This window comes from Triticum aestivum, chromosome 7B, assembly GCF_018294505.1.
Source record: "Triticum aestivum cultivar Chinese Spring chromosome 7B, IWGSC CS RefSeq v2.1, whole genome shotgun sequence".
Lineage (NCBI taxonomy): Eukaryota > Viridiplantae > Streptophyta > Magnoliopsida > Poales > Poaceae > Triticum > Triticum aestivum.
In genome coordinates, this window is record NC_057813.1 from 432,369,255 (window position 1) to 432,384,776 (window position 15,522).

A 15,522-nucleotide genomic window follows, 5' to 3' on the forward strand; every position below is an offset into this window, starting at 1 on the left:
GCCCTCTGCTCGCCCCCGGCCTCCCCAGCCCACCTCGCTCCCCAGCCCTCGCCGCCCGCTGCACGCCCCGGACCCCGTTCCGAGGTACACCGGGTCGAGCACGAGACTGGCGGTGCCTTCGCCGAGGATGGCGGCTGGGAGGTCGCACGCGGTCGTCGTCGCCCTCGCCCTCCAGGCCCACGACGCCGTCGACGCGACGACCGCGGCGTGCAGGTCCGCCCCCCTTCCCCCCCTGCGCCCGGGTGAGTGCCCGCGCTGTCTTGGCAACCACCCGCGCTCGGAGTGCCGGAGGGATGTGCGCTGCCGCCGCTGTCGATTCTTCGGCCACATCGCACGGTTCTGCACGACCCCGCGCTCGCCTTCTCCAGTGGGTGCGCCGGCGGCCAAGCGCCCGCGCACGTCTCCCGCCCGCTCCGTTGGCTCCTCGGCTTCGAGTGTCGCGGGCCCATCCCCACCCGTGTTTTCCGGGCTTGGGGCGGGCTCGTCCTCAGCCTCCATCGCCACCATCACCACTTCCTCCGTCGCGGTCACTCCCTCGCCGCCTCCCTCGTCCGCCCCTTCCCCCCGCAGCTCTGCTCGCTCCGACCGGCCGTCCTCGCCCGTCTCCATGTCGGGCCACCCTGCTCTGCGGCCTGCCGGCGCCGTATGCTACCTACCCCGCTCCGTCCGGCTGGAGGAGGCCGAGCGTGCCCTGGACCTCGCCCTGACCGCCATCGTCGCCGGGAACCGCTCTGGGGTCTCCGCCGCCGACGTGGCGGGCCTATTGCGAGAGCGCTTCCAGTTCGCCTCGTCCGACTTCTCCGTCCACCGTCGCCGGGATGACGAGTTCTTGCTCCGTTTTCGCGACGCTGCTTCCCGGGCACTTGTGGCTGCGAGACCCATCCGCGCCCCCAGGTTCCGGTTGCTGATCCATCCCTGGAGTCGCCTCGCCGGGGCCGAGCCCGTCTCCCTCCGCGTCTCCGTCGCCATCGAGATCATTGGCATCCCGGAGCACGGCTGGGATATCTCCTCCGCCGTGCAGCTCCTCGCCCCGTTCTGCCTGGTCGACCGGCTCGCCCCTGAGACACTGGATGGTAGCGACATGTCGGTCTTCCGGCTGACGGCCTGGACTGCGAACCCTGATGCCATCCCACGCTCATCGGAGCTCCTCCTGGCCGAGCCGGACGACCTCGCCGGCGCTAACCCGGACCTCGTCGACCGGTTCGCGGTGTCGATGCTGCGTTTCCCAGTATCCATCCACGTCCGTCACGCTGCTGACTTCCGCTTCCCCGCCCCGCCACCTCCGCCTCCGCCTGCCAGCTCGGACGGCGACGGCGGCCCGGCGCCCTCTCCCCCTCTGCCGGAGGCGTGGCCTCGCCGATACGACTTCCCGCCGCCTGCTTCCAGCCGCAGGTCCTCTGGCGCCCCCGGCGGCGGCTCCGGCCGGCATCGACGTCGCCGTCGCATCGGGTCCCCTCCGTACCATGGGTGGCTGGGCGTCCTGGGGCCCCATCCAGCTGTGGGTTGCGTCAACCGCGGGCCCCCTGTCCGTCAAAGGCTGTCGCGCGCGACCGCCGCTCCAGGACAAACCCCTGGCGCGCCCCCGATTCAAACGCTGGCCACCATCGAGGCGCCATCTGTCCCCTCCCGCCTGGCCAATGGCAACCCCCCGCCCCGGCCCGCATCGGATCCCCCAACCACCAACCCTCAGCTCCGGATCGAGGCCCCACCCGCGTCGGCTGCGTGTGATCCCACCCGCACGCCGCGCCAATCTTTGCTGGGGGACACAACCGCTCCTGCTGTGGATGATTCGGCGGACCCCGCCCCCTATCCGTGCCCCGATCCCGCGCCTGTGGGACATGATATCTCGGATCATGCGCCCTCGCCTGGCCTGCGATCGCTCCCCACCCCCAGTCGTTGGCGGGCCCCACTCCAAGGCCCACGAGCACCTCTCCACCGCTAGCTGGCTCCAGCGCCCCGCCCACGTCCTGCATGGCTCCTCCGCATGCTGCGGGCCCACGCGCCGCTGCTGATTGCGCACCCCCTCCCGAGGCCATGCAGACGCTAGCCCAGGCCTCGGTTTTTGCCTCCAACGGCTCGGCTTCCTGCCCGGTTCCTGCGGATGTCCTCGACTACATAAACTCGATCAGAACGCGCCCCTCTTCCGTTCTCGAGCCCCCTTCCGCGTCGCAAGCGTGGTGCCGTGCCGCCCAACTTTACGCCACAGCGTAGCTGCCGCCTTGCCAAGAGTGACAGAGGCCTAGACTCGGAGACCAAGGCCAAGCGGGTGCTCCTGCGGCGCCTAGGGCTGCTTGGCGATGACGAGCCTATCTCGGAGGAAGCGCTTGCTCGATACAACAAGCTCTTCGCCCGACCTCTCGCAGGAGACATTGTTCTGGCCTTTGCGGATTTCTTCAGATGGACCGTCCCTCCCGGGCTGCTCGATGGCGTCGCCCCTTCTGTCCCTCGCTTGGTCGAGGTCTGATGCAGTCCTTGCATCACCCTCCCCGCCCCCCAACCCTTCCCATGGATCATAGCCTCAAGATTGTATTCTGGAACGTGCGCGGCCTCAATAGCCGGGCAAAGCGCACTGCCGTTCACTCTGTCCTCGCCCCGACCGATCCTTGTATTGTGTGCCTCTCGGAAACTAAGCTGAGTTCGGTCTCGTTGTCCACTGTGCTTGAGATTCTGGGCCCTCCCTTCTCGGACTTCTATTTTTTGCCAGCCTTAGGCACGCGCGGCGGAATCCTCCTGGCCTGGCGCAGTGATCGCGTCGCCCTCACCAACCCCATTGTGGGCACGTACCACGTCTCTGCCACGGTCTCCCTAGGCGCAAACACGCCCCCCTGGTGGCTCACAGGGGTCTACGGACCGCAAGATGTTGACGACAAAATTGCCTTCATGGCCGAGCTCCAAGACTTGCGCGACATCATTGCCGGCCCTTGGCTCCTCGGCGGCGACTTTAATATGATCACCTCCTGCGCGGATAAGAACAACGGCAACCTCCACCATCGCACAATGAGCCGCTTTCGTCGGTTCATCGCCGACCACACCCTTCACGGCATCTATCTTCACGGGAGGCGATATACGTGGTCTAACGAGCAGCAAAACCCCACCCTAGTGCGCAACGACCGGGTGCTTTGCACACCTTCCTGGGAGACCATCAACCCGCAACACCTCCTTTGATGCCTATCTACGGCCACCTCGGATCACTGCCCCTTGCTCATCGACTGCGCGCCCCGCGAAGCCAGCAAGCGTCGCTTCCACTTCGAACGGTTCTGGCCCAAGCTCAACGGCTTCCACGACACGGTGCACGAGGCTTGGTACGCCGTGCCGCCGGACCCCGACCCGTTCAGGCGCATCTACGCCAGGCTCAAAGCTACGGCCCGTAGACTCCAGGGCTGGGGCGTGCGTACTACCGGCAACATTTCCCTGCAGTTGCAGATCGCGCACGAGCTCATCCTCCGCCTGGACATGGCTCAAGACCTACGCCCACTCACGCCGGCCGAAGGATGGTTGTGGCGCGAGCTCAAGCGTGCTTACCTTGGTCTCGCCTCCCTCGAGCGCTCCATCCTGCGGCAGCGAGTTCGTCTCCGTTGGCTCCGCGAGGGCGACACCAACATTGCATTCCTCAAGATCCAGGCTGCCCACCGCGCGCAGAAGAACTACATGGCTGGCATCCGGGTGGGCTCGCAAGTTCTCACCGACGAGGTGGGGATGGCGAAAGCTGCTTATGAGCACTTCACCTCCATCCTGGGCTCCTCTCCCCGCAGGGAGCACTCCCTCGACCTCGACGGCATTGACCCCCGCCATTTCGATCTTCTTGATCTCGAGCACCCTTTCACGGAGGACGAGATTTGGAGCGCCATCAAGAGTCTGCCCACCGGCAAGGCGCCCGGCCCTGATGGGTTCACGGCGGAATTCCTGCGCGCTTGCTGGCCCACGATCAAGACCGACATCTGTGAGGCCTTTGACAAACTCTACGCCATGAATGGCATGGGTTTCCAGAAGCTCAACGAGGCTCTGCTTGTTCTCCTTCCCAAGAAGCCGGACGCGGCCGCGCTTTCCGACTACAGGCCCATCAGCTTGATCCACATCGTCGCAAAACTCTTCGCCAAGGTCCTCTCCCTTCGTCTAGCGCCCAGGATGGGCCAGATCGTCTCGACCAACCAGAGCGCCTTCATCGCCGGCCGAAGCGTGCATGACAACTTCCTCCTCGTTCAGCAGACGGCGTGCCTGCTTCACAACCTCAAGACTCCGCGCATCCTCCTCAAGCTCGATATTGCGAAGGCGTTCGACACCGTATCCTGGCCCTTCCTCCTTCAAGCTCTCCGCCACCTTGGCTTCGGGCAACGCTGGTGCGAATGGGTGTGCATCCTGGTATCCACCGCATCCACGCGGGTCCTCATCAACGGCAATCCAGGACCTCCGGTGGATCATGCATGCGGGCTTCGCCAAGGCGATCCGATATCCCCGCTACTCTTCGCGATTGTGATCGACACCCTGAACTCCCTCCTCCAGCACGCGGTCAGCGCGGGAATGCTACAACGGCTTACCACTTGCCACGCCGCTTCCAGCATCTCTCTGTACGCTGACGACGTGGTCGTCTTCTGCCATCCGACTACCACGGAGCTTGCCACCATCCGCGAACTGCTACGGATCTTCGGGGAGGCATCGGGTCTCCGCACGAACTTCCTCAAGTGCTCGGCCACACCCATCCGGTGCGACGAGGAGGTGCCTTCGATCATCGACTCCACGCTCGCGTGCGCCATCTCCAGCTTCCTCGTGGTTTACCTGGGCCTGCCTCTATCCGTGCGCAAGACACCCCCCTCGTCCCTGTTGCCGCTCGTGGACAAGATTATGCGGAAGCTGGCCACCTGGAAAGCCGCACTCCTGACCCGTGGTGAGCGCCTTGCGCTCGTACGCCACGTGCTCTCTGCCATGCCCGTTCACATCCTCATGGCCATCGTCATCAACCCATCCATCCTTAAGAAGATCGTGCGGATCATCCGCGACTTCCTCTGGCATGGCCGACGCGACGCCCGTTCTGGCAGCTGCTTGGTGAGCTGGCCCCGCGTTTGTCGACCCATCGAGTTTGGCGGGCTTGGTATGCACGATTTGTACCTCACTGGGATCTCCATGCGCTGCCGCTGGCTCTGGCTCAAAGCCACCGACCCCACGCGGCCTTGGCATCATCTACAGCTTCCCACGGACGATGTGACATCTCGCTTCTTCCGCGCCTCCACATCCTGGCATCTTGGAGATGGGAAGACCTGCCTCTTTTGGACCGACCACTGGCTCGAGGGCCAGGCCGTTTCCGAGCTCGCCCCTGGCCTTTTCTCCCTCGTACCGAGCCGACGCAAGCGGCGCACCATGGTCTGCGAGGGCCTTGAGCAGCATGCCTGGATTCGCGACATCCACGGCACGCTCGGGATCCCGGAGGCCCTTGAGTACATCCGCCTCTGGCGCAAACTCCAAGGCGTGACCCTCACTACCACACCCGACAAGATTTCCTGGCGCTGGACGTCAAACGGCATTTACTCAGCCAAATCCTGCTATCACGCTCTCTTCCACGGATCCACTACGCCGCCCTCTTGGAAGCTTCTTTGGAGCAGCTGGGCCCCCCTGAACACCAAGTTCTTCCTCTGGCTCGCCTCTCTGGACAGGTGTTGGACGGCTGAGCGCCGCGCTCGCCACGGCCTCACGCCAGACACCGCCTGCGTCCTATGTCACCAGGAGACAGAGTCCATCGACCACCTCCTTGCGGGATGCGTCTTTGCCCGGATAACCTGGCACGAGATCCTGGCTTGGTGCCGGCTCACTACTCCTCCCATGGACGGCGCGACGACCTTCTTCGCTTGGTGGGCGCTTGCGTCTGCCACCTCGCTGAGCGGACTCCGTAAAGGGCTCAACTCCATCGTCGCTCTCACCGCTTGGGCCATCTGGAAGCATCGCAACGCCGCCATCTTCGACGGCCTACAGCCCTCCACTGATGATCTGGTGGTCTCCATCCAGGATGACGCTCGCATATGGGCTAAGGCCGGCGCCAAGGGACTAGCCTCTATTATTCCTGTAACCTGATCATTGTAGTGAGGCTGAGCATCCTCCTCCCTCTGCTCGATGCATCCCTCCAGACGCCTTCCAGTGTACGTCTGCACGGATGCTACCTGTACCTTGTATTTTCCACCCCTCCCACCTATCAATGAAATGATACGCTGCTAAGCGTATTCACCAAAAAGTAGTTTACCACCTTGATTTTTCCCATGGTAAATTAGCTTTTATCGCGGGGGGGGGGGGGGGCACGTCATATTCTACAATTTTTGACAAAACAAATTTGTGAACTAAACCTTTTTTCAAGAGAAACTTCTGATCTATTCATCAAACATCATGGTAGTAAAAAAACATCAGGAATAACAAAAAATACATTCATGTCTGCAGACCACCTAGCAAACCAATATTAAACGCTTGGATTTGTTCAAGGCCAGAAGGAAAGTCATATAATTTGGTTCCTCAACTATTGCAAAGTATAGGTTCCGGCCCTCAACTCAAACAGTACTGCGAGTGATTGGTCCTTAAGTGTGAAAATCAACTAGAGTCCATGCTTTGCCTATTGAAATAAGTTTTAACAAACAAGAAAAAGGAAGCTTCAACAACGGGGTGGTGGCGGTTTTACACACGTAGTGACATAGTTACCATAAAGATTGGAAAATTAGGTAATACAGAAAAGGTAATTTTAATTTCTTTGCAAACTCAATTACTTCGAAAGTGAAAATATTGGGAATGTAAAAATTGTAAATGAAAAAAAAAGAACTTTACATTTTACATGGTATTTTAAATTTTCAATTCTCAAGTTTTTTTAGAATCCATAGAGGAATGAATTCAAACGTAGAAAAAAAGAAATATATACATTCCAAACAAAAGCTACTGCAAAATATTGGAATCAAAAATAAAATAAACAAAATAATAACTTTTGAAGTTTACACATTCAATGGCATTTCAAAATTTTCTTATATTAAGAGTTGTGCATGGATCAAGTTGTGATTTTTATTACTTTTGGGGATCTTTGCACTGTTGTTGCATATTATTAGTTGATCAAAGGACTTTCTTGGGGAAAAAACACTATTTTGGTATTCATAAAATATTTTGTTTTCCTACAATCTTTAATTTTTACCATTTTACCCTTTTCCCTCAGACAAAAATGTAGGTGGGACTGCCACGGGTGTGAAACCGTCACAACATCATCATCGTCCAGGTTGTTCTCATACTTCATTTTATTATTGAAGTTGAAAAAACCAAACTTATACAGATGTGGTAATAATTGAAGGTAAAAACTATTTATGTCCTCCCTCATAACATATACTAAAATTGTAATGTACTCCCTTCATATCAAAATATAAGACGTTTTTTGGTCTATATCTAGACATAAAAGGTGTTTATATTGTGATACGGAGGGAGTATTGGATAGAGTACAAGCTGCTCTTGTTGGTTACGCACATGTTTTGTAGTGAGAAGCTAATGCCCCTTTGTCTCCTCCGTCGTTTTATTTGGCAGAGATCACTCCTGATGCAGTACTAATTTGGATTTGGAAGAAGAGATGGTTCCAGTCTCTCTCTAGCAGCGTTATAGAATTGGTAAAATGTTCTAGAATGTCAAAATTTCACAATAGACATACTCCCTCCGTTCTAAAATAGATGATCCAACTTTATACTAAAGTTAGTACAAAGTTGAGTCATCTATTTAGGAACGGAGGGAGTATAAGTCAGTAAGAAGGTATACAATCCATTTCACATTCCTTGTACTCTAAAACCTATGACTTTTCCATAATAAATAAATACCAATGCCTATGACTTTTTTCTTTTCACAATGAAAAGTTTGAAAACAAATAGTAGTCCTCTTGATAGATGCCACTTTCAGGTAGACGATGTATAAGACAACCAACAAAAATGAGATTGTATTTAACAGCGTGCCTGAAAAAACATTTCACCAGTTACTTTTTTTTCTGGCCATCAGATCAATATCCAACTGTCAAGATCATGCCACGGCATGTTCATCCTCCTTCCCCCGCGGCCTATGCAGGCCTAACCGCCTACCTCCCACGGTCGGCTCGCCGCACCGTCCTCCCCTCTACCTCCCCATCATCGTGTTGGTCGCCGTCCCGACCATCCCTCTAAGCCCCGCACCACCAAGGAACAACTCCGGCGATCCGCTACACCCCCTTACCCCTAAGATAGATAACGAGGCTATGGCTTCCCCTAAGATAGACAGTGGGGCTGCCTCTTCTCCGGCGAGATTCCTTCTTCTCCAGCGAGCTCGGATGAACTAGAAAAGGTGGATGGCGAAATGAAAAATTCCGGGTACTTGAAAAATAAAAATAGCAAAACCGAACAAAAAATGTCTAAGAAGCACATTTTTTAAAAGAAAATAGTCTAAGAACCAGATTTATTTTATTAAATAGCGACAAAAGTTCCCCTCGCCGGAATTTGTCAAACCACTCGCCGGAAGGGGGTCTAACTGCCGTCCGGTCGGGCGATGCCTGGTGTCCGGCGACCTCGGGAAGCTCGTCGCCTCTGACAATGGAAATGGGACGATAAGCCGTCCGAGCCGGCAAGGCCACGGGTCACCTTCTTGTTCCCGCGCTCGTAGCAAATCAACCTCTGCCGCCGCCGGAAAACAAATCATAAAAAAAGAGCAGGTTTTTATCTGCTTGCCCTTCTTCTCCATCCTTCCCAGTCCAATCCAATCCAATCGGAGGATTTGCTTCGCCTCGCCGGTCTATAAATACCGCTAACCGGCCGCGGCCGGCTCAAAGAAGGAATTCCCGGTTCCGATGGCCCCTCCGTCGGCGGCGCCCATCGAGGGCACGGGCGAGAGCTCCTCGCCGCCCAGGTCCTCCGCCGCCCACGACGAGCTGCGGCGTAAGATATACGAGCGCCTGGTGCAGGCCGGCAAGCAGGGGGACTCTGATGATGCCTCGTTCCGGGACATGCTCGACGCCCATTTCGACAAGCTGCCACCCAGGTACCTGACGGACCTGAGTGAAAGCAAGGCCGAGGATGTGCTGCTCCACCGGGAGGTCCTCGACGAGTGCGCCCACAACGGCAACCAGCCCGTCTTCCGAGCTCGATTCCTAAAGGTACCCACCCCCACCCCGCTTTTCGCTTTGCAATTCATCCCCAAAACTAGCAAATTCCTCTCGAATCATAGACTACGTATTATCGAAAACCCTGGATGGATAGCTTGTTGAGCGAAAATATTTCTTGCAAACAGCTAGTGTGGTGTATTAGTTACTCTTAGAATTGAGATTTGGCTGGATTGGACACACAAAAATTGTAAAAAGGACAATTTGTTACTCCCTCCGGTCCATATTAATTGTCACTGATTTAGTAAATCCCTCCGATCCATATTAATTGTCGCTGATTTATTGCCATACTAAGTCAGCGACGATTAGTATGGATTGGAGGGAATAGCATTTTCACAACTCTGTTGATCTACCTTGATGGGCAGCACATGGCAGTTCAACCGGAATGGGTGGTTACCAGTCCCGACTCTGAAACATATCAGAGGTTATTGGAAGACCTCACATTGGAGAGGATACATGGCACCGACACCACAGGATCTACATCTTCACCGTCAAGGTCATTCACTTCAAATCGTACCACGACTTATCGTTGATATTGTTGCTAGCTTCTTTTTGTATTTCACACCAGTTGTTTTCACTTCTAAGTGCTATTTTTACCTCTGTCAAATTCGAGACCAGTGGCTGCGATTTGTCCATCCTCCAATAAGTCATCCTCTCCAAGTGCTTCCAGCTTACAGTGTGTACTTGTTTGGTTTATGACTTTTAGTTAAAATGGCCTCTCAATTCTCCACAGGGATTCAGAACCTGCCCTTCTTCATGAGATCATCTTCTCTTCCCTCGACAAGCCCAAGCTCCTTAGCCGGGTAAAGAAACATGACCAAGGGGGCAACTTTTTCTATAATTGTCTTGATACACAATTTCATATAGCTTGCTTTTCACATTTTACATGCCAAGTTTCTTATGAGAAATAATTGTTCAACAGCTAACTGCATTGCTATCTGAAGTTGGACTGAATATTCAAGAAGCTCATGTTTACTCCACAACTGATGGCTTTTGTTTGGATGTTTTTGTTGTTGATGGGTGGAAGACACAGGTAAACTTTTAGCATATGTATACAAAGGTTGGACTGTTTATGACTTTCTGCAGATATTATATTTATGTTGTGCATAGTGTTTGACTATTATATCTACAGAATTAATGAAAGAATCTTGCCAGTTTGCAGTGCTGCTGACTACAACTACTACCTGCTTACATTTCTAAGACGCTATGAACTACCCTTTCGGTTCCAAAATAAGTGTCGCGGTTTTAGTTCAAAATAAGTGTTGTGGTTTTAGTTTAAATTGACCTAAAACCACGACACCTATTTTGGAACGGAGGGAGTATTAATCTCTATAATTACATTCTCTTGCATATGTCATCTTGATATTGTACATGCAGGAGACAGAGGCGTTGATTGCGACAATTGAGGATACATTAATGAGAAAAAATGTATGATGTCCTTTTCCATGTAACTTCAGTAAATGCAGTATTATGTGATATCTGCACTTTCAGTTAAGATGCCATCTCTAACATCTCCTTCCAATTGTCCCCATGTAAATATGTAGGGAGCACCACCTAACTCAGCAAATGCTTCATCCTCGGAGAAAATACTTGAGCTACAGCAACAGCTTGTGGATTGTGAAATCGACTGGAGCGTGCTAGCAGTGGGGGAAAAGATCACATCTGGGTCTTCTGCAGACTTGTAAGAACTGGTTGACACTTGAAAGTATATGTCCGCCTTAGGGTTCATTTACTTGAAGTGCCCATTATGCCAATTTCACTTCTAGCCTGACCAGTGTACTCCTCTAGCCTCTGTAGACCTATCTAGGCATTCTGGCTTCTGCTGACAGGAGACGTTGGCATTTCACTCACATCTACTCCCTCCGTTCCTAAATATAAGTCTTTTCAGAGATTTCAAATGGATTACCACATACGGATGTATATAGACATATTTTAGAGTGTAGATTCACTCATTTTGCTCCGTATGTAGTCACTTGTTGAAATCTCTAGAAAGACAAATATTTAGGAACGGAGGGAGTATATGATTGGCAGATGCCTCCCTTTTCCTCTAAAAACAATACAAGAATATCGTGAACCTAAATTTGCTTTTGGTAAGCAAGGCCACACTAGGGTCCAACAAATCTCATTCCTTTCTATTTCACAGATATAGAGGAACACATAGTGGTTTGGATGTTTGTATAAAGATACTCAGGAGTGCACATCACAACAGCCCTTCAGAAGTTGAGTTCTTGCAGCAGGCGCTCATGCTAAGGCAGGCTTTCTGCGACCATTACTGAATGATCAGTTATGTTTTATTCTGACTGATTCATGATATTTTGCATCCAGGAGAGTTAAGCACGAAAACATCCTTACATTTTATGGCGCATGCACAAAGCATCGAAAGTATTGTGCCATTGTAACAGGTACCATCAATACTGCCAAAAGAATATTATGGATTGTAATTAACTCTGCCATGATTGCTACTCTTTAGTTAGTTGCTGGACATTACTTTGGAATGCTCATACTACCATTGCATGATGCAGTACAAAACCATTGCCATGCACGGATGCACCTGAGATATCAGCTACTGCATTGCTGTGATTGTTTTATGAATCTATGTTTGTTATTTGGATTGTGACTTATGGTTGAATCTGAAGTCAGGTAATGTACATCTTGGTCATGTTTGCGAAGCAACTTCTGATTGAAAATTGTGAAATTTCATCGCTTGAGTTTTTAAGCCGCACAAAACTATAATCATGTGTAGACTTCTTTTTATGCCCACTGTATGCTTAACAGTTTCTAACTTGCTGTTGCTCCTGTTAAGTCTGCTCATAGCTCACAACTTGCTATTGCTCCTGTTAAGTCTGCTCATAGCTCACAACTTGCTAGCTTGATGGGCAGGAAAAATAAGCTCTTTGCTATTGTGTTTGACTGTGTAATTGAATGTGTCTCTCGAGTCCATTTCTGATAGTTTCTCTCCTGTATTCTTTCTTTATACAATTATGTGATACGCGATTATAGGGCTCTCTTTTCATTCAAGCAACCAGATTCCCGTTAGATACCATCACCAGGGATTTAAATTTCGGTCAAATTTTGTTCGAAATTCGCGAAATCAACGATTCTCGTTCAGGGGCGATAAAAGTTCAGTTTTGGCCAAAAATATCGATTATTTTGAATTTTTTCGCTTGGTTAAGACGGCTTCGAGCAGTTATGAATCATGTTATGACTCTGGGTGCAGTGGTTAACTTAAACAACTCTATGCTTCTGGCGATCCTGAGTTCGAACCCCCATAAAGCATAAATTGCCCTGAATTTTTCTTTTCTTTTTCATAACTCGTAGAAAAGGTAGACCAAAATTGTGTAGGTCTTAGAGCACAAACTGGAGATAAGATGGCTGAGTTATATGGAAGCAAACCACCACAATGGAATAAACTTTTTGGTGCCGTTATACTTACAAATATATTATCAGGTGCTGAATTTGAACTTAGCAAAAAAATGATTTTGCTTCCAGAACTTTCGTTAATTTCGTGAAATTTGCGACTATCGGTCAGGAGTGCAAAAACTCCAGAAATGAACTGAAATCTCTGACCTGCACTACCTAGCTAGGCTCCCCCATCCTGCCTAACAGACCCTTCAGGGCTAAATTGCGGTGACCGGAAGCCTAAGCAGTCCCCTAGCCTGCTTTTTAGAATACTGTGCATGATTCTGTCTTAGACTCTTGTTTATTTATTGTGATTGTTGAATGAGTATGCTGCGTAATTTTAACATAGCCCACTCTTTCTAGTAAACTTACCTTTTTTTTCTCTAGAACACACAATGTGATGTCTTTTCACCTAGTATGCTCACCTTTTTCTCTTGTGTTAATTTTGTTCCTTTCAGAATACATGCCTGGAGGCGATTTATATGAATTTGTACACAAGCAAAATGATGTTTTAGAGCTCCTTCTGATTCTAAGGATTGCTATGAGCATCTCAAAAGGAATGGAATGTCTGCACCAGCATAACATAATCCATAGAGATCTGAAGACTGCAAACATTCTCATGGGCGACAATCATGTAGGCATACTTATTCAAACTGCCGAAGCTATTGGTCCTGAGAATCCGAGGGTCCATTTTATTCTGCTTTTCTAACGTGGTATAAAACCTGGAAAATACATAAAAGCATTGAAGTGGTTGATTTTTTAGTCCGATGGGGCTGCTTTGTTACAAGCACATTCTTTAAACACGTAAGGGTTTATAGTTCACATCTGGCAAACTAGCAATCGCAGATAAGGTTTTAAAGCTCAAATAAATTATAATAAGTTGAAAAAAATGGAAATATAATTCCATTCAGGAAACTTTCTTTGCTTAAGAACTCGATATCAATTTATATTTGTATGTTTTAAGACAAATTACTTGCTCTTAAAAATATTTTTTTTAAAATTGTGATTTTTATTATCTTGTATCACAAACTTAACTTTTGTGTCCCTAAGCATATAAGTAGTGGATCTACTTCTGGAAAATGGTGAGAAAATGATGATAAATATTTCCTCAACTGATGTAAGCTCACCTACCTAGTCATTACCTATTAAGTTGTGGATCTACTTCTGGAAATAGGTTGTGAAGATTGCAGACTTTGGTGTGGCTCGAGTTGGTAGTCAGGAGGGACAAATGACGGCTGAAACTGGAACTTACAGATGGATGGCACCTGAGGTAGGGTTATTAATTTTTCCTGTTACTGTTTGAAAGTGTTTTTCTTTAATTTTAAGAAACTTTGAAATGTTTAGTTTTGTTCGGTCTACCTGGTCCTTCCTTGTTATCTTCTGTACCAATACTCCCAACCAATCTTTTGCTTGCTCTTTATCTCTTATGTTTCTCATGGCAAGTTCAAGGGACAAAGATCATCACCGGAATGTAACATGCCTCACTTTGCCTTGCTTTCTAATTTCTCATGGCGATGGGAAACATCATGCTCTGAATCATTGTGTAACCAATTATTAATTTTTTGCCATAAACATGATTCACAAAGGTACGGTTCAGTGCTGGGGAAACCTATCAGATCCTAGTGGCAAATATGGGTGGGTTACAAATTAATAAGGAGCTATTTCTTCTGCGACTTGTCCATAATGGAGTGATGAATCGGCCACTGCTAAATGTAAGAGGTACATGGTCCATAAAGATGTCAAACTTCATAAGTTCCTGGCAGGGTCCAGGAAAATGGTTTTATGAGACCACCTTGAGAGGCTTTGGTCAAACAGTGCCATTTAGACATCTTAAATTCCTTCTCCTTGAACTGAGATACATGTTTTGTACCTAATTCGTGGCAACAACTGACGAACATGACATCTCATTTTGTCAAGGAAAAAAGTTTCAACTTTGGAACTGTCTGCATGAGCTGAGATAAAAAAATCATAGGTTACTCCTGAGATTTTATTTTTTCGCAAGAAGCTCATAAGTGTTGTTTATCTTGATAGATTATTAACCATAAGCCTTATGATCACAAAGCGGATGTATTCAGCTTTGCTATTGTTCTATGGGAATTGATTACACTAAAGGTATGTGCTGGTGTCAAATACATCTTGAGCTTACATCCTAGTTGTTTAAACTTCTGTACTATGTTGGTTATAGGTAACAATGAACTCTTAATCATGCTGTAGGTCCCTTATGATAACATGACACCCTTGCAAGCTGCATTGGGAGTGAGGCAGGTACATCAGTGATGTTGGCTATCCCTGGATGAACTCAACACTCATATTAGTTCAGATCCCATCATTACAGACTCTTATCGTTTCTTCTTACGCTGTGCTGGCCTTGCGATAGGGATTGCGTTTGGAGATCCCGGCAGATGTGCACCCGGGATTGTCGAAACTGATCGAGCAGTGCTGGGATGAAGATCCTGGTATAAGACCTGTTTTTGCGGAGATCATTGTACAACTTGAGGACATCTTACAGGAAATTCAGGTAGAGGTAGAAACTCAAGTTGCTTTCAAACCAAGTTCTCTGCAAACAACCAGTCTTCACTTGAGTATTTTCTTTGTACAGGTGCCCAAGGGGGGCCATCGACGTTCTAGAGCAAAAATGCAAAAGAAATCACCGCGATAGAAGAAAGAAAAGAAAAGAAAAGAAAGAACAGAAAAACCGATGTATGCATCAAAAGTGATGCAAAGGCCGGAGTCAACCACCTCTTCAGAAAAAAGGGAAAAAATACAAAAAAAAAAATCGACTCAAGGAGCGTCGCTTCGAGTTTAAATTGCTGAAAATGTGATGAACACCCACAACCATGCCAAAGGATTTCACCTCCCCTTTACGGCATGTTCGGTTTAGCAGGGATCTGCAAGGATCAAAGGGCATTGACAGAAAACTGGGCTAAATCCCTGCTGATAACCTGCCAGACCAAGCAGGCCCTTAAGAGGTTTTCATCCTTGCACCATACCGGTATCAGAAAGCT

General features: G+C 49.9%; 1 protein-coding gene across 1 annotated transcript; it reads left to right on the top strand.

Annotated features, from left to right (window-relative positions):
• The first annotated feature begins 8,447 nt into the window (after positions 1 to 8,447).
• LOC123157836 (serine/threonine-protein kinase STY46) lies at positions 8,448 to 15,272 on the top strand. The gene is made up of 14 exons (XM_044576026.1): positions 8,448 to 9,112; positions 9,484 to 9,614; positions 9,852 to 9,921; positions 10,041 to 10,151; positions 10,496 to 10,546; positions 10,663 to 10,799; positions 11,262 to 11,369; positions 11,444 to 11,520; positions 12,976 to 13,151; positions 13,692 to 13,787; positions 14,549 to 14,629; positions 14,732 to 14,782; positions 14,895 to 15,035; positions 15,117 to 15,272. Exons 1-14 carry the CDS (start codon positions 8,807 to 8,809, stop codon positions 15,174 to 15,176), a joined length of 1,596 nt encoding a protein of 531 aa, XP_044431961.1. The 5' UTR covers positions 8,448 to 8,806; the 3' UTR covers positions 15,177 to 15,272.
• The last annotated feature ends 250 nt before the right edge of the window (positions 15,273 to 15,522 follow it).

What these genes read in the sequence shown, in the direction of transcription:
- LOC123157836 (XM_044576026.1), top strand. Translation starts at nt 8,807, where the DNA reads ATGGCCCCTCCGTCGGCGGCGCCCATCGAGGGCACGGGCGAGAGCTCC. An exon ending in TCTACATCTTCACCGTCAAG is followed by an intron (nt 9,615 to 9,851) that starts GTCATTCACTTC and finishes AATTCTCCACAG; the next exon opens with GGATTCAGAACCTGCCCTTC. An exon ending in AGCCCAAGCTCCTTAGCCGG is followed by an intron (nt 9,922 to 10,040) that starts GTAAAGAAACAT and finishes ATTGTTCAACAG; the next exon opens with CTAACTGCATTGCTATCTGA.